This window comes from Mus caroli, chromosome 8, assembly GCF_900094665.2.
Source record: "Mus caroli chromosome 8, CAROLI_EIJ_v1.1, whole genome shotgun sequence".
Taxonomy (NCBI): Eukaryota; Metazoa; Chordata; class Mammalia; order Rodentia; family Muridae; genus Mus; species Mus caroli.
In genome coordinates this window covers 101418576-101437081 of record NC_034577.1, presented here as the reverse complement: position 1 = coordinate 101437081, position 18506 = coordinate 101418576, and the positions used below count along the sequence as shown (strand labels likewise).

The 18506-nt window shown below is 44.5% G+C and overlaps 1 protein-coding gene across 1 annotated transcript in view; it reads right to left on the bottom strand.

The window, feature by feature from the left end:
* Hydin (HYDIN axonemal central pair apparatus protein) overlaps positions 1–18506 on the bottom strand; it is a 307836-nt gene that overhangs the window by 263606 nt on the left and 25724 nt on the right. Inside the window, exons 5-6 of the mRNA XM_021171126.1 lie at positions 16412–16611; positions 8098–8222 (exon numbers count right to left, since the gene is read on the bottom strand). Coding sequence (XP_021026785.1) covers positions 8098–8222; positions 16412–16611 — 325 coding nt within the window. The remainder of the gene's footprint in view (positions 1–8097; positions 8223–16411; positions 16612–18506) is intronic.

The window sequence follows — 18506 nt, the reverse complement described above, 5'->3', positions numbered from 1 at the left end:
CTGGCCAGTGGTGGCATAAGCCTTCAATCCCAGCACTTGGGAGGCAGAGGCAGGCAGATTTCTGAGTTCGAGGCCAGCCTGGTCTACAGAGTGAGTTCCAGGCCAGCCAGGGCTACACAGAGAAACCCTGTCTCGAATAAAGAAAAAAAAAAAGGGAATAGCGAAAGGAAAACTAGGTCTGAGAAAGCTTCCCTTGACTCTTCAGCCATGTTAAAATGTTTGTTTTACAGTGACGTCTCTAAACATTCTAATTATAATAGTGTAACATAATTCTGACAGACACACAGTGGAAAGGGAATGCACACAGGCGAGTTTGCAGAGATGCTCAGGACGGGAGCCTCCCTGAGCTCTGTCTAACATTTGGCTAACATTTACACGTTCCGCTTGCAGAGAGTATTGGGCTCCACTGCTCACCGTATTACTTTCCAGGATTCCTTTATCAGCCTTCATGGGGATGAAAAAGAATTCCTTTGTATCTTTAGAAAGTAGAACAAAATGAAACATGCAAATGACCAGTAAGCCGCCCTGTGAAGAACCAGCATTATGATCATTGGATGCATTTATGTATCTAACAATAACCCATCCATCATCTTGCGTTTGGTACGGACCAATGTTTGGCTCCCAAACTGAAATATCTCCTCTGTAACAAGAGATGTAATGCTATAAAATGCTGAGCAGGCCCACAGCTCCACTTCCCGACTCTGACAGTGGTTAATGTCACCTTTATGGGGACAACCACCTCACCTGGCATTGGTTCCTGTTTCTCTGGCTCATCCAAGTAACCAAATGTTCAGCAAAAATGTCCTTTTTTTATGTACAATGAAATTGTCTCGTGAATACTCAGGAAGGACATTTAATATGGGCTAGTGATGAATGTCTTTTTTTCCCATTTATTTATTTATTTAATTTTATTTATTCATTCACTTTACATCCTGATTGCAGCTCCCCCAGTTACCCCCTCACACAGCTCCTCCCCCTTTCTCTTCTAAGAAAGAGGATGCACCCATGGGTACCAACACAACCTGGTATATTAAGTCACTACAGGACTAGGTACATCCTCTCCTACTGAGGCCATTAGGGGAACGGGATCCACAGGCAGGCAACAGAGTCAGGGACAGCCCCCACTCCAGTTGTTAGGAGGCCAGCATGAAGACCAAGCTGCACATCTGCTACATATATGCAGGGAGGCCTAGGTCCAGCCCATGTATGCATGCTCTTTGGTTGGTGGCTCCGTCTCTGGGAGCCCCAAGGATCTAGGTCAGTTGACTCTGTTGGTCTTTTTATGGAGCCCCTCTTTCCAGGTCCCTCAGTTCTTCCCTTGAACACTTCCACAAGCCTCCCTGAGCTCTGTCTAACATTTGGCTATGGATCTCTGAATCTGTTTTGATCAGCTGCTGGGTGGAGCCTCTCAGAGGACACTTATACTAGGCTCCAGGCTGCAAGCATAACAGAGTATCATTAATATAGTGTCAGGGATGGGTGCTTACCCATGGGATGGGTCTCAAGTCGGGCCAGACATTGGTTGTTGGTGCCCTCAGACTCCACTCCATCTTTGTCTCTGCACATCTTGTAGTCAGGACAAATTTTGGATGGAAGGTTTTGTGAGGGAGTTGGTATCCTTTTCCCTCCCCTGGGAGATTCCAGGATGTCTGTGATGGTGACTCTAGCTGAGACTCCTAACAGTGGGGGATATGGACTGTCCTGGAGCCGTGCAGAACGTCTTCTCTAACTGTTTCTTCACACTACTCGTCTCTAGGAGCCCTCGGGTTACATAAAGTTCCTCAGCACCCAGCTGAAGGTTTCAGGACTTGAGCCGCTGAGCTGTCTGTCTGTCCTGCAGGTCTCAGGTGCTGTTTCCATCTCTCAGTTTTAATTTGACAGAAATCTGAGACTTTCACATGTGTATATAACGTGTTTTGATCAAATCCTCCCTCAATTTCCTCCCTCCAAGTTCTCTCCTTACCACTTTCCCCTCCCAACGTCATGTGCTCATTTTTTTTTTAAAACCCACTGAATTCTCTTGGTGCTGCCTGCATACACATGTGTGTAGGACATCTACTGGAGCACGGATAGACTCTCAGAGGCTGCATCCCTGAAGGGGGAAAAAAAAAGGAATCTTTTTCCCTGACCCCCAGCAGGTATCATTGACAATGGCTCCTCGACTAGGGTTGGGAATTAACACAGAGATCCACAACTGGTCATGCAGAGAATAAGAGACAGTGGAGTGCTAAGGTTTAAATGAGACTCTATACTGCACCCCTCCACCAAAGGATCAGGGGCCATCTCAGAAAAGCCAGAGGTAGTGGATGGCCCCAGCAGATGAGTGTGTGTCATATATGCAACGACACTATTACACATGTGTCAGATATGCAATGACACTATTGTACATGACTCAGGCATGCAATGACACTATTACACATGTATCAGACATACAATGACAGTATTGTACATGAGTCAGGCATGCAATGTCACTGTTGAACATGTCTTGCTTTTGTCGCATTCTTCCAGGTTTAGAAGATGGAGCCTAGATTGGCCTTGAACCTCCCATGTGGCCAGGGCCACCACATGTTGCTTACTTTGTTTTGCTCTTATCAGTATAACTTTGAGAAATTCAATGTGTAATCTCTTCTGCAGGACAGAGTGTGCAGTTAAAGGTAACTTATAGCTGAGAAAAAGCAGCTGCCTGAGCAAACTCAATTTTACTATGTATTAACACTCCAAGGACAAAGAGGGGGAAGAGAGGTGGAGAGAAATCTGGTTCAGGCAAATGTGAGTGGGCAAATGCCAGGCATTTGCGAAGCTCTACATTTGACGCCCTTAAGTACCAGGGCACTGGCTCAAACCCCTGTCACAGAAAGCACAGAACTGAAAGCTGTGGTTTATCAAGAATTCGTCCAGGGGGAGGACGCAGCTGGCGGGACAAATACAACTGTTGGAAATATGACTGAGCACTTCCCGCTGAGGAGAATTCAGTGAGCTTTCTTCTAGAACCTTGTTTGAGGAAGCATAAAGAAAAGCCATTCATCAACAGCCCATATTAAATGTCCTTCCTGAAATCAATCCATAGTTCAAGCAGCTGCAGAGGGCTCAGTCTCGTGATTACGAGGTGACACGGGAAGACAAAGACCACTGCTGTCTGGAAGGGCTGCATGAGGCCTGAGCTTAGGCAGTCATTACTGCTCTCCACTAATGTAAGGTTCTGGCCATTGATAACCTACCACACAGACGAGAGCATAGTCTTATCGACAGCTCATTTTATGCAAGCAATACTGTCTTTAGTCTTCAGAACGATCATTCATTTTCCACAGTTGGCAGAAGCACTCAGAGCAGGGACATGAACTTCTCCGAGACTAGCAAAGCTTCAATACACAAAATATTCACTGTGGTTCAAACTGCCTGTCCTTCAGCACAGGATAGCAGTGTAAGTATAGGTATCACTCCAGATACTTCTAGGAAGGGAAACCGGAATCCAGGCCCTCTGTGAGAATGACTTGCGTTTCAAAGCCCGCAAATCAAAGAGGAAAGTGGTTGTATAGTAAGTAATACAAGGGGTTAGGGAGACGGCCCTGACGGCCCTGGGGTGGGAGTGGGGGTGGGAGAGGACAGTTCTCGGGGCTCAGAGTCCACATCTGAGTTTTAATTGGATGTTGGATGAGATATGTAGCCTTCAGGAAGCCACTCAATGTCACAGGGCTCCAGTTTCCCCTTAAAATCTGGACTGGGTTGCCTGTGACTGGCTTACATTATGACTGGATTAGATTGTGACTAGATCTGATTGTGACTGATATGATTGTGACTAGATTAGACTGTGACTGGAATGGATCTTGACTGGGTCAGATTATGACTGGCTTTTCAAGCTTTGACTCTATCATGTGAATACCTAAAATGACTGATCTCAAAACTTAGCAAAACTTTTCTAAATTATACTGCAACCCATTAAGACTCATTTACTCATAAATTATACTCCAAAATTAGAGCATTTTATGTTAGATATGTTTAAATACATTAACATATTACAAGCATGAGTTAAAAATGAAATGAGCAGTATTTTGAAAGTAAGTTTTTAATAAACTAATAATTTTGTGAGGACAAAAGCCCATGTTATTCCCTTTCAGACTCCTGGCTTAAAATTTTGTGTGTTGTGACTAAAAGGTAATTCTTAGGGCAACATTTTTTCCCCTGATACATTAGTTTTACGGGCTGACAAAACCAAAATTGATATTGTATAAACCTGTGGATATCAAGATGGGAAAAATACATCATTGATTGAGTATATAAGCACTCATTTCTAAATGTCACTACCTAACGACACCAATAGCTAATAATAGGAAGGCGGCAGTTAAAATTCAATTTATCATTTTTCCCACAGTGCTTATAATAACAGTGGTCAGCAACTTCAATCCAAATATGTCATGTGTCAGGAATCTCATTCAACATAAAAGGGCCAAATGGAAAGATTTAATAATAATATAAAATAATAACGATAAAAGGATGATTTTCAGAGTCAATTAAAAAATATCCACCTGGGGATTGATTCTTCTAAATGTCAAACTTTAAATAAGAAGACGTGGGAAAGTTGAAAGCGAAGGATTAGAAAGAGCATTGCACATCCACATGAATCAAAAGGAAGCTTTTCTACTCCACAAATGCCAGGACTCTCACTAACAGTAAGCTACCATCATAATAAAATGGTTAATTCAACAGGAAGTTACATCAATACAACATGTATACATAGCAAGCATTAGGGTTTTAAAATGCCAATGTGAAAATTGGTGGCACAAAAGTTGAAATGCTAAATCCATAATTATACTTGTGATTTTTAGTAACTTTCACCAGCTGTCCAAAAGAGATAAAACGTTAGTAGAGCTATAGGCTGACTGCCATGGTTATTAGTAATTAGTAACTAATTGTCATTTATGAAGCATGTAACCTGCTCCCAATACAGGAAACATTTACCAAGCTCGAACACATTCTGGGCCATAATGTTAGTTTCAGTAGGGTTCCAGGACTAAAATCATTTTGAATTCATTTTCTGTCACTGGTAGAATTAAAGACGAAACCAAAAACAAATAAACAAACAAAAAATACAAAGTAACTAGCTATAAAATTCCCAAGAGTTTGATGATTATTCATTGTTTTGCTAAATACCTTTTGGGCCTAAGGAAAACTAAAACCGGCAGATTTTAAATCCTTAACTTCCCAGGAAAATGAGGCCTACTAAAATATATGCATTGAAGATAAAGCCAGCTTTCGATAAAAGAATTTTGTCTAAAGTGTACATCTTATAAAATGCTGAAAGAGAACATGTTAAACGTCAGTGTTTTAAGCACTCCCCCTAAGCCTGAGAACCACCACAAGAAGCTGGGGAAATAATAAAGAAGAAAAATAAATAAGGTTTGAAAAATGTGAAGCGTAAAGAAAAATCAAAGGAAAGCTGGCCCTCTGAGCACGTGAACAAAACTAATACAGCCGCAGCGATAGACCACACGGCTAAGGAGGAAGGAGGGCAGCCAGCCGGCTTACGAGCATCACAAAGACAGAAGTGCCTGTTCTGAACAATCCTGAACTTGGAACTTAAGATCTCAAAGGATGGCAAAATATCCTTAAAGTTGGCTTAGGAAATGGGAGCCAGTGATTAGGAATCTGCACCTCTTTTGCAAAAGAAAAGCATGGTTTGGACAGAGAACTTCGTAGCCATTTAAGGAAGTCACAACACAAGCCTTCTCTCAAAGAATAAAAGAAGATGATAACTCCTGTACGCTCAAAATGTGTGTTCTGGTTTTTTTTTTAAAGACTAATTTGTTTCATCCGGCTAAAATCTGAGATAGCTATTTACATAAAAAGAAAATTAGAGTATAGTTTTTTTTTTTCCTTACAAATTTGAATACTGCCTTAATCAGGGTTTCTATTGCTGCCGTGAAACACCATGACCCAAAAGAACATTTGGGGAGGAAAGGGTTTTTCAGCTTACACTTCCACATTGCTGTTCATCACCAAAGGAAGTCTGGACAGGAGCTCAAACAGAGGAGGAACCTGGAGGCAGGCACTGATGCAGAGGCCATAGAGGGGTGCAGCTTACTGGCTTGCTTCCTCATGGCTTGCTCAGCTTGCTTTTCTACAGAACCCAGGACCACCAGCTCAGGGATGGCTCCACCCACAAGGGGCTGGTCCCTCCTCCACTGACCACTAATTGAGAAAATGCCTTACAGCTGGATCTCATGGAGGCTTTTCCTCGGCTGAGGCTCCGTTCTCTAGCTTGTGTCAAGTTGACACACAAAAACGGCCAGAGCAAACACTAACCTCTTAAACAAACCATTAGCAAATCTATGTCAATGATTTATCAGAAGTGAACATTTGTATTTATATCAGAAAGCAGCACTTTCAATCAATCATCATACAAGAAGGATAAAGACCAGTTAGTCTTTGGTAATGTCAATAAAGGCATCTGATAGAAACCCAATGTCCACCCAAGACTGAGAGTCATAGAGAGCCAGGGAGTGAAGGAAATTGTTTTAATCTCACAGGGTGTCCACTAGGGAACAGTGATTAAGAGCAAGGTAATGAGAGCGGGGGAGGCTGACAGTGTGCATAAGAAAGTGATGCCTCTCACAGAAAGTCAAGTCAAAGTTGGATCTTTCGCCTACACATAGGAGCTAAAACTATATTGCTCATATACACAAACATGGGATATATTCACGACCACAGAATAGAAAAGGCTGACTTCTTAGCAGGGAGAAAACAAAAATTTATCTGAAAAGAAAAACAAGATGGCAACAGATTTTTATTAAAATTGAAACTCATGACTCATCAAGAACTGTCAGTGGAGAAATTAAAAGGCATGCTGTATCCTGGGAGAAAAGAACCTTACATCTTTCTGGTGAGTAACTTTAGATTGTTTACTTAGGTTACTTAAATGCATAATAAAAGAAAAACAAGCAGAAGATCTAAACAAACAGAAACGATACAGGAATGGCCAGTTATCCCTGAAAAGATGTCTTATATCATAAATTAGAGAAATGAAAATTGAAGCCGTTCTTTTGATTCCAGTCTACAGGTCTAGTGTATTGAAGGCGAACACAGTGGCAGGCAGTGCTGAGAACGGGAGGAGGCAGCTGCAACTCTCAGCCTTTGCTGGCGGACTCCATGTAAAACCTGCCCAGATGCTTTGGAAAGTCATGTCCTGCTGTGCTATGACAAGTGTTTTTACCTGTGTGGGTCAAAAGGGTCCTCTTTTGTTTAAGCTGGGTCACCTTGGGTTGGCAGCCAGTGAATTGCAGCTGACAGAAACAGGTAAGACATTCCGCCATGCCACTGGCTGTGTGAGGCTGTGTGAGGCTGTTGTGTTGGCCAAGGTCGAGCCAGGACCATTTAACCACGGGTCGTAAGGGAAGGGCTGGAATTGTCCTGCTCTGACACAAAGGTACAAAGCCACCAACTCTGACCTGTGACCTAGATGTTATGGCTGGCTGTGTACATCTACATCTGCATATTTCAAATGACAGCAGTCTACATGGCTGCAAGTGAAACATTAGAAAAATACCACAAAAAACAAAACAACCAAAACCCAATGTAATTCCCGGATGTGATCGTTAGTGGCAACACATACAGTCCAGGATTTATGCAAGATGCTAATTAGGGACAACACTTGCTTGATGCAAGGATTAAGACCACTGAATTTTTAAGTAGAGTATTGGGTACAGACACTAATATTTTGAACTGGGATTTACATGCATTTTAAAAGCAGACAAACGGAGCTACGCATCAAACAGAAAGCACACAGGGGTTGAGGGACACTACCTTCAAGTTTGCAAACACATATTCATAACCTCTGCCCATCATTGTGAGTTTCTAGTGTAGGTTCCACCCTGAGTCCCGAATTCCTCGGGCTTTCAGTGTCGGGCAGCCAATTGGATGGGAATTCTACAAGACTTGGCATCATTTCTGGTGGGAACATTCATATGTGGTTGGCCCTTCACTTTTCAGATCTTATAAGCTCATGCCACCAAAAGGGATCCTAGCTTCCTCATGTGTTTCCATTTGCCCCTTCTTACTATGTAGAACTGAAGTGAAAAGGAAAAAAAGAAAGAAAAAGCATACCTGTGTCATAAGTCACAATGAGTTTTCCATCGTGACTGCCCACAGTCTGTGGCTCAAAATCCACTTCCAGTTGCATGGATTCGCCCACGTTGAGAATCCCGCCCGTTGGCTCTACTGAGTATGGACTGCAAAATATATGGAGACACTGTCAGAGCCCATTTCTCACGAGCTCTGCACGAGGAGAGGAGACGCAAGTTCTAGATCTTTGTACAGCTCACAGCTACCTTCCCAGTCTAGGAGTGTCGTATGATTTTCCTGCCGATGTGAAAGGAGTAATTTTAATGTCAAAATAACAGCAATCGACCAGCAAGATAAGAGCCAGACCATGCTCCTGTTTGTATTCTTGTCTTTCAGATCTTTTTTTTTTTTTTTTTTTTTTTTTTTTTAAATTCGGGGGGGGGGACAGGGTGATAGTCCTGCTGGGAATAAAATGGTAAGTATAGACGGAAACCTGTATGCAAATACTGTTGTTTGCAAAAGAATACTTCTTTCCAGGGGTTGAAAGTCAGGTATAGCAAGAGCTCAGAGGAGAGAGTGTCTTAGTAGTGGAAAATTGTATCGGAGTCCCAAGAGCAGAGTAGAGGCACTGGGAAAGCGTAACAAGGTTCTGTTGTAGAGATTGGGAGGAGTGCAGGGACCTTAACATGTTTAAAAGTCTGTAATGGTTCCTACTGTCTATAGGCCCAAGAAGTCACGAGAAAGGGGTTGGGGGACTTAGAAACCTGCACAGGAATCCCAGGATATGGCTGCCTAGTGAGCAAAAGGAGGCAGGCAGTCTAGGAAGCTGCGTAAAGCAAACCATACCATGACTGCTAATCTTATTGTCAAGTTGGCCGAGGCTTTAAATGGCCTATGAGATTACTGGGGTACACTTCTAGGTAAGTCTGAGAGGATACTTCTGCAGAGGATGGACTAAAGGCGAAATCCTAAATGCAGGTGGTACCACCCTGTGGGCTAGGTACCTGGGTGGAATACAGAGGAGAGAAGGAAAAGGCCACCAAAGTGTCCACCGTGCTGGGGAGTATCTTGCTCTTCCCTACCCTCACTGCTATGATGGATTTGAGGCAAAATTAATAGCCAAAAGACCTATTAAGCCACACCATAGAGGTCAGCTCCCTGTATATGCACAAGGCAAGGAAAGGTAGGGGATGCATAGAGAGAATGCTGCATCTTGAGACACAGGGGGACACCTGAGCAGTGGGAGATAGTTTCTCTTGGTGGCCCTGGAAGAGAATAGCAAGCTGGACCGGATCATGAAGCACCTCGAACGACTCACAGAGCTCTTGCTTCTAAACAGGAAATCCAGACCATTTAATTATTTTCATGGTCAACTGCACATCATTAAATTGCTAGTTTTTCAAAGTAATGTGTTGGGCAGTGTGGCGGCAGGCTGAGCTGTTTCCCGGGACTTGCATCTATCTACTGTCACGGCATTTAGAATCATCATCCCTTAAGTCTGCCTGTATATAATGGACTCAGCTCCTGAGAACCCAAGCTTTCTGCCACAGGGGTACAGAGCAGATACAAGGGTCACATTAGGTACCCCGATTACTTACTAGGACCTCTGTGGCCTCCAGAGAAAATGCCTGTTCGCTTTCTCTGCTGCCCCCTGTTTGGATCTCTTCTTCCGTTCCTTGATCTTCTTTCTTCCTTCCTCTCTCCTTTCCTGGTACTCACGATACCAACTCTCCAGTGGGCCCTCTGCACTACTGTTGGGTGCCCTGGAGTTGTTTGCTTCTAAACTAACCTCTGGCGATGGCTGAATGAGCCCAAAGTCTGGCTGGCCCATGACCTTGGACGAGTCATTTAGAAATCAGTTTTCTCAACTAGAAATGGGTCAAGTCAGAATCTGCCTCATAAGGTTACAGTGAGCAGTAAAGGGTCAACAGAGGTAAAATGTTTGGGATAATAATGTCTGGCACATAGAGGTATTGTATGATGCAAATGTTTGCTGTTATTGCTATTTTATCCTCCTGCACTGGCATTCTAGGGATGCTGAAGAAGGAACCCAACGACACACCTGGCTGTTTAGTTAAGTTCAACCTTGTATCCCTGCCCTTTCTCCCTCTCCCTCATTCAGCTCTGGGGAGAGTGTAACACACACACACACACACACACCATGTGCAACATGACTTAAGAGTCTCCCGCTCAGAGACCATCACTGGGCCTTGTGATCTATCCGATTATACAGTTCAAACCCTCAGCATCCAAAGTCACATGCCATCTGTTCCTGCCCAGGTCCTGCGTCCTGGTTACACATGTTCACATGTGTCTAGCCCCCTGTATGCTTTGCCACACTCCCAGTCAGCTGGGGTAGGGTAGGTGGTGAGGCTTTGCTCTCTTTACCCACAAGCACTGCTCCTGCTCTGTCCAAGCACACTGTGCCTCCTATATAGACAGCCTGGGACTGTGGGGATCCTCTCAGACAATCCCTCATGCGATGCTTGCTCCTTTTGCTATCACTGACCTCAACTTTGATTAAAAGTCACCACTCGCAGAGAAGGCTACGTGTGTGGAGCACCTGTGTGGGTCTGCACATAGAGTAGTGCTCTTGAAAATTCCAGTTTCCTCCCATCCTCTGAAGGGTTCTTAGCTACTGAGAGAAGGAGCCATGAAAGCAAATTCTGGTACAAGGTGAAGTGCAGGAAGAGACAGGAAGGACCCAGAGGAAGGACCTGGCGGTGGGCGGGCAGGGTGAGGGCTTGGACACTCTATCATGGGGCTGTTCTACACATAACACACTTCTGAATCATTCAACATACCTTGGGTAAGTAGTAACACACTTGACTTTTAAACATGACCAGAACAGGTTCCCCTAAGAGTGAGTAATTTGCCTAAAGTTGTCCAGTTGTGGCAGAAATAGAGGGGAGGGGGAGAGCGAGATTTGCCCCCAGGCTGGGTACTTCCTGCCCTCCCCAGGCCTCTTCTGCTTGTGGGAGTCCTGTGTGCATGTTGACAATTGGGTCTCTGCCATCCGCACCACCCTCTAACTACAGGAGCATACAGCAGAGGCGGTTGGATGGAATTATGGTAAAATATTGTGGGAGTCAAACCCAGGACCTTGAACACGCTAGACTCATGCTCTGCCACCGAGCTGCACCCCTTAGCCCACAGTCAAATCACAAAAGCCAATAAAACATTTGCCATCGTTCATTAATTTTTTTTTATAGTGTCTTGGGATAGAAAAGGAGTAAACATTCGGTAGCCAAGGAGACCTTCCTTTGTGGAAGATGATGAGCCTTCCAAGTCTGAGGTCCTTTCCTCCCTTCTGGTTCAGGAAGACTCTGACACCCCGAGGATGGGGCCCAGTTTCCTGGCTTTGACAATAACATGGCGGTAAGGTCTCCTATCTTTGCCTCTCCACTTGATAATATCTTTTTTATTGAACCTCTATTTTCCTCTCAAATACACCTTGGTAGCAAGAGAACATTTTGAAATGAATTGGAGGTTATCTTATCGCAGAACCTCAGCTAATCTTCTCTAGAGAAGGTGACACCAGGGTCGGGCCTGTAGGACTGACCTGCAGGAGTTCCAAATTCTATAAAGTGGTAATGGATGCTTTCCCTGCACACTAATTGTTAGTTTTAGATTACACTAAACTTCTTCAGCAGTGAGGGAAGTCACCTGGGATGGCCCTAGCCGGCCTCTTGCAGTTCCCAGAGCTCTCCCGCTAAATCAGATGCTAATTGGATAGAGTGCATTAGGCACTAGTGCTTGCTTAAACACGGCCTGTAATTTGATTTTGCACTTCATTTTACTAGGGGCCTTCAGGCTGAGCTGCCTGCAAACTATCAAGTGTCAGGAAACTCACTCACAAAGAAGTGAGAAGTGGCGATCCTCTGGGGGGGGGGGGCGGGGCAAGGCGGGCTTTGTCTATTAAACTGTTTGGTTTTGATATGACACCCTCATGAATATCAAATTCTTAGTTATGGAAGGAACTTGGTCTTCTGAAAAACCATGAGTCTAGCCTTGGAATATTAAATGATGCAGATCAGCCGGGTGTGGTGGCGCACGCCTTTAATCCCAGCACTTGGGAGGCAGAGGCAGGCGGATTTCTGAGTTCGAGGCCAGCCTGGTCTACAAAGTGAGTTCCAGGACAGCCAGGACTACACAGAGAAACCCTGTCTCAGAAAAAAAAAAAAAAAAAAAAAAAGATGAAGATCATATTTTTACCTTTTCTCCCCAACGCTATTTTACTTCTTACTTGAGCTTTTAGATCTTTAAGTCGCTTCTCTATCCTCTCTGATCCACTTCCGTGTATTAATCCCACTTTAGTAGCCAAAGTTATTGTGTGACCTGCTAGAGTTCTAGGTCACATTCGTAATAAAGCTGAATGGTAATTGTTGATGTTCTGTGTATAGTTTATAGCACAGCGCGTGGCTCCCTGTATTACTGAAGAAACCATTACGCCCATTTTATAGTCTTTGGAACATGTATTTTTAGTTTAAGTGATTGTGGAGGTTTACAATTGCAGCTTTGCCTGTGTGATATATTGTTGGGGAGGCATCCTATAAACATTTATTGAGCACTTATTTATTCTAGACATTTGCTAGGTGCTGAGCACACACAGATGAGAGAGCCAGATACAACTCTTGCATCTGAGAAGCCCACAGATGCATGAGGGAAATTTTTTTCTTATAAACCTAATCATCTTAGAAATGAGTTAGATCGTCATTTACGTGAGAACAAAACCAAGATTCTGTTTTTAACAGAATTTTCCATGGGCTGTTTCTCATTGTATCCAGAGCCTCAGGGTGTTCAGACTAAGAGATGAGGCGTTGGATGTGAAAGTCCTCAACTGTCACCCCCCTCCACCTTTGTTGTCTTTATTAAGAATCATGTTGACAGGAGTCCTCTGTCTAGGAGGCAGAACTACCTGAGTGGTTTTTCAGAAAGGATACCTATTGGGGGGGGGGTCTCTGCAGAGATTCTGATCCACAGATCCAACAAGTTACCAATCCATCCACATCCCTGCTCACTGCCGTTGAGAGGAGTCTCAGTTGCAAACAGCAGAAGCTGAGTGTAGCTAATTCAGAAAAAGGGATTGCTGGAAGAGAAGCTGGGAGGATTTGGGGTATTCACTGCACTGGCAATGTGGCTGGAGACCATCGGCTTCACAAAGCAGGTAAAGAGGAAAACAGCAGGCTTTGCAAAGTGGGGATTTGAGACTTGGCTACACAAAAGATGGGCAAAATGAGAAACGTAGCTTAGCGTATCCAGGGATGGCTAGCAGCAGCTAGACATTCCCAGCCTTAGTTGGAAGCAAAAGGAAGGAGGTACCAGTGTTATCAGATCCTGGGAGTCAGGAAAAGTTTAAACAGTGGCAGGCCAGTCTGATGGCAGGCCAGTCTGATGGCAGGCCAGTCTGATGGCAGGCCAGTCTGATGGCAGGCCAGTCTGATGGCAGGCTAGATGGGGATTCAGCTGAAGATGGAGAGGGACTAGAAACACCCCAGCTCCAAGTCCCCTAGTCTCCTTCTGGTGACCCATGGTCAGACACAATTGAGTCCAATGATGTAGGAGGCTAAGAACACCATGGGCTACACAGGAAAGAAAGCCACACAGAAGAACCATGAACAACCTCTGAGCCAGCCGATGTGTGCTAACACAGCCTCAGTGTTAACCTCATGAGAGAATGTGATACGTCAGTTCTTTCTCGCACCTTCAGCTATTAAGTGGGAATGCCGGACCAGGATCTCTAATGCCTGTGACTCCACACTGGTCCCTGAGTTTACTCTTTGTTTTAACTCAGGATTGCTATGTTAAGAATATAGGATGATTTGTGCAAGCTACCTGGCTAAATGAAAAGACATGCCTTAGATCTGTTTCAGCAATCTTGCACTGTTGGATGTGAGTTTGTTTTGTTTTATTTTGGTTTGGGTTTTGGACTTTTGGCTTAGCATTTACAGGTTTCTAGTATGTAAGAAACTGACAGGTGAAAAATGTAAGAATCAGCCAACTGGTCCAGGAAGATAGTCTGCCTGTATTTGTCTTTCCATATTGGATGACTTCTCTTATATATAAAAATATCAATCTACTGCTTTAAATATTTTTATTTGTATACATATATGTATGCCTGCAGGAGTTTAGATGCACTGTGAGTGTGCAAGAGGCCACAGAGGCCAGAAGAAGGTGATAAACCCCTTTCGAAATGGAGTTAGAGGTAGATCTGAGCCTGATGAAAGAAACACTAATTCCTCTGGAGACCTGTATCCTTCAAGCAGGAAAAGGACTCTACAGAGAAAGTCCTTCTTCAAAAATGAGCTCACACATCAAAAGTCATAGAAAACCACTTGATCTCCTGCCTCAGCTTGATCTTCTGCCTTCTCTCTGGGTCATCATCTTTGCTAAGACCCCACTGGTGACCGCCACTGCAGATGTACTTTAAATTGTATAAATATGTGTGTCGAGGGAGGAATAGATAATGTGCACATATAAGTGCGGTGTCCACAGAGACCAGCAGAGGGCATCGGATGCTCTGGATCTGTAGTTACATGTGGTGGTGATCCTCCCACAGTGGGAACTGGGAACTGAACCTGGGTCCTCTGCAAGAGTAGCATACATTTCTAACCCTGGAGCCTTCTCACCAACTCCATAACCACCATTCATGTGCCCATAACAAATGGTTCTTTTTACTCCCTAAAGTAGTTATGCGTATGCTTGTTTATTATTACTAGTGTATGCATGTGTGCATGTCTGTCATGGTATTCATATGGAAGATAGAGGACGACTATGTACAATAGATTTTCTTCAACCTCGTTCACATATAAGTTCCAGGGATTAAAAGCAGGTTACCAGGTTTGCATGGCATGAGAAAGCAGAGATGGTCTTGCTTTATACTATTCCACAGAGTTCAGAACACTGTAGAAATGCAATAAAATGTCAAATTGAAACCAACCCAACTCCATCACTTATTACCCTTGTGTCCTTGATACAACCTCTCTCACATAAACTTTCTCATTGTCAAAGCCAGTTGTAGCAGGTGGAGTTCTCTTCCCATACATAACTCTGAACTCTGTTTTATTTTCCTAGAATTCTGGTGTTTATATTGGGACCATCAATGAACTTATATTGATCTGCCCCATTTCTATTTGTTTGATTGTTTGTTTGTTTGTTTGGTTGTTTTGAGACATGGTCTCACTCCATAGCCCTGGCTGTCCTGGAACTCACTTTGCAGACACGATTGGCCTCAAACACACAGAGATCTGTCTACCTCTGCCTCTAGGACGGCCCGATCTATCACATTTTAAGGTCAGATATTGAGCAGTCTTATTTGTATCTATAAACTCAGTCCCTTCTCACCATGTAACATTACAGAGTCACAGGCACTGAGTATTGTCAGAGCATGGACTTGTACCTTTAAGCCTGATCACATATCCTGAATGAAGCCACGCCTCCCTGAAGCTCGCGCACACGCGCTCTCTCTCTCTCTCTCTCTCTCTCTCTCTCTCTCTCTCTCTCTCTCTCTCTCTCTCTCTCTCTCTTGGACAGAGTTAAGAAGCAGTCTGTTCTATGACTTGACAGATGCTTGGCTCTTCCATGCTCCTTGCAATATATGCTATGCAGAACTAAATCACGTAATGTGAAACTTCCTGCAACCTCTGAAAACATTTTCAAAGTCAGACTTTGCCTCTGTTTTGGGGGGGTAGGTAGAAGACTCTTTAGGAAGTTGGTCTGAATCTCTTTGAAGACTGCCTGGGGATTTGGTCCAGGGATGAAGGCTGCTTTTTGAGGCAGCTCCTCTAGCTTCTCCCTACCATACCTATCTTTCTCTCTCTCCCTCCCCTTAGCTCCCCCCCCATGCAAAAATTGAGGATCGAAAGTCAAGGGATATTGATAACTCTGTAGAAGATGAAGAGCTAAGGGGTCTGTTCTCCTCACAGGCTTCCAGAAAGGCTAACAGCCTGCTGACACCCATGGCAACATGAGATTATCTACAGCAGCATGGGACTATTGATTTATATTGCTTGAAGTTACTGAATGTATGATAATCTGACGCATCACCAATGGCAAACTAATCCAGCCAAAAGCCTATGTCAAAAACTAACCCTTATACATTCCCAAGGGTTATCTTCTGTATTAAAGAAGGTAAAATTTGGTAAGAAATGGATAGTAAACCTGGAATGTTCAGGATAAGGAGACAGCCTTATCTGCATCAACAAGGTCTCCTAGCTGAAGCAGTAACAAGCAACAGCCACCCACCCCACCCCCCGCCAACTCCCACCAACCCACTCCAACCCAGTGCTATATTCAAACTTGTGCCAGCCAGAGTTGGCTGTAATCAATCAAAGTCAGGAGCTGCAGGAATGCGTACCTGCGAGTTTTGAGGTGGAACATGGAGTCTTTGTTGCCAATGTTTCGGACCAGCAGAACCTTCTGGGTGTTGTACTTTACAGGGCAAGTGGAGAAATTCAGCTCGTCGGGAAAGTCCAGGATGGCTCGAGCCCCTCTGGCTTTCACCGGCACAATGAACTTTTCTCTTTCAGTGATGCAGGTCAACATGTGGGCGTAATCCTGCCGGGGGAGGGCACAATCATTAGCTGTGGGGGACGCCAGAGTGGTGACCATGTTCACCATAAAAGGAGAAACAGGGGCTATGGCAGGCATCGTGCCAACCAACGCATTGTATTTCACTCCAAACCTCTCAGGACAAGCAGAGGTGTGCTTTCACTGATGTTCTTCTTGCTGAAAGGGAAGGGCAGGCCAAATGTCAAAACCTATCAGGCAGTACAGAATCTTGGAGTTCAGGTGTCTCCAATGGTTGGGAGGTGAGGTGGCACTGGGGAGTGGGGGGCACTGGGAGTGGGGGGATGAAAGTCAAGGCAGTGTATTCTTTAGATGCAAAGATTGCTACTCGTCCCTCACGTCCTCCTTCTACAAGGGGTGTCCAAACTTCTGGCATTACAAGCTGACACTGCGGTCTCAGCATGTGCTGGAGTGCACATAGTGTTGTAGAATATGGTCTTCTATGTGAGACAGCCAGCATACTCAGTGGATCACTGGTGCCTGCTTGCAAGAGACCAGCACTATCAAGTCAGGCTTGTTGAGAGTTGATAATGTTGCTGTCATAGGAGGAGGAGCTGGAGAGAGAGGCCAGACCTCAACTGAGATTCCAGCTGTTTCTCCCAGACATTAGGCCCTAACTGCACATCTATGGCCTCAGAGGTCCCTCAGAAAGGAGCTAGAGTATCTAGACTAGGTAAGATTAACAGAAGGGGAAGCCACCATCCATGCAGGGCCAAGACTTTCCAGTTCAGCTGTGTTGGGGTTACCTATGCTCTTGTGGGCAACCCATCTTTAAAAACTCATTGGTTCCTTGGGTTATCTTCGGTGGAATTGTATTTGGATTTGCTGTTGTGATCTCATGTGGATCAGGGAGCCCTTGTTTTTGTCTCCCCAGGAAAGGACCTCTCCCAACATATATTCATTCTGGGCTATGAAGGCCACTGGCTGTGGGCTGAACACACCTGCATCCAAACCCCATTCATCCTTCTACCTCATGTGTTTGGATGGATGATTCTGATGACGGGTCTCTTTACATACATTCTTTACAATATGATTCTGCACCTCCATCAGGAGTGAAGGGTAGGCTGCACCTCTTGTTTTGAATAGCATAAAGTACCGTGTATTGTGCTAGTTTTATATGGAAGTTTACAGAAGTTTTGGTAGTTCTAGTCTTGTTCTTGAGACCCCACCACTGTTATGTGAGCAAGTCTACTCTAGCCTACCACTGGATGAGAGTCCCACCCACCACACCCACGGTCAAACAAAATTAACATCAGGCAGTGGATCCCAGACAATGAGAGAGAACTCAGCCTGCCTTGAGGAAATATTCTGGGGGCTGGAGAGATGACTCAGCAGTTAAGAGCACTGGCTGCTCTTCTAGAAGACCTGGATTCAAGTCCCAGCACCCACATAGCAGCTCACAACTGTCTGTAACTCCTGTTCTAGGCGATCTGTTCTAGAACTCTCATACACACAAAATATGTGGGCAAAGCATTACTATACATAAAATAAATTTAAACAAAGAAATATTCTGCGTCCAACACGTCTTGCCATCCTCCTCCTGGCACTGCGGGTTTTCCTGGGCTAATGGGACCCTCCCTATTTAAAGCCCGTTTCCATCTAAGGGCCAGAGGGACCCAGATAAATTATAAGTCACTTCAGATAGTGTCTCCCCCAAGACTGGACAGGCTGAGGGCTTCCGTGCTCTCCAGGACTCCCCAGTGAGGCCTCTGGCCTTTCCTCAGCCACATCTCCTCCTGTCCTGCTGGCTCACCTCTGCAGCTACAACCCCTTCTTTCCCGCTCAGAGCCTCCACACGCAACATTTGTTCGCTCATACCTGGCTTCTCTCTGGTTATGCTTGGTGTTTTTTTCCTTCATCTTCTCAGGATCTGCACAGCGGTC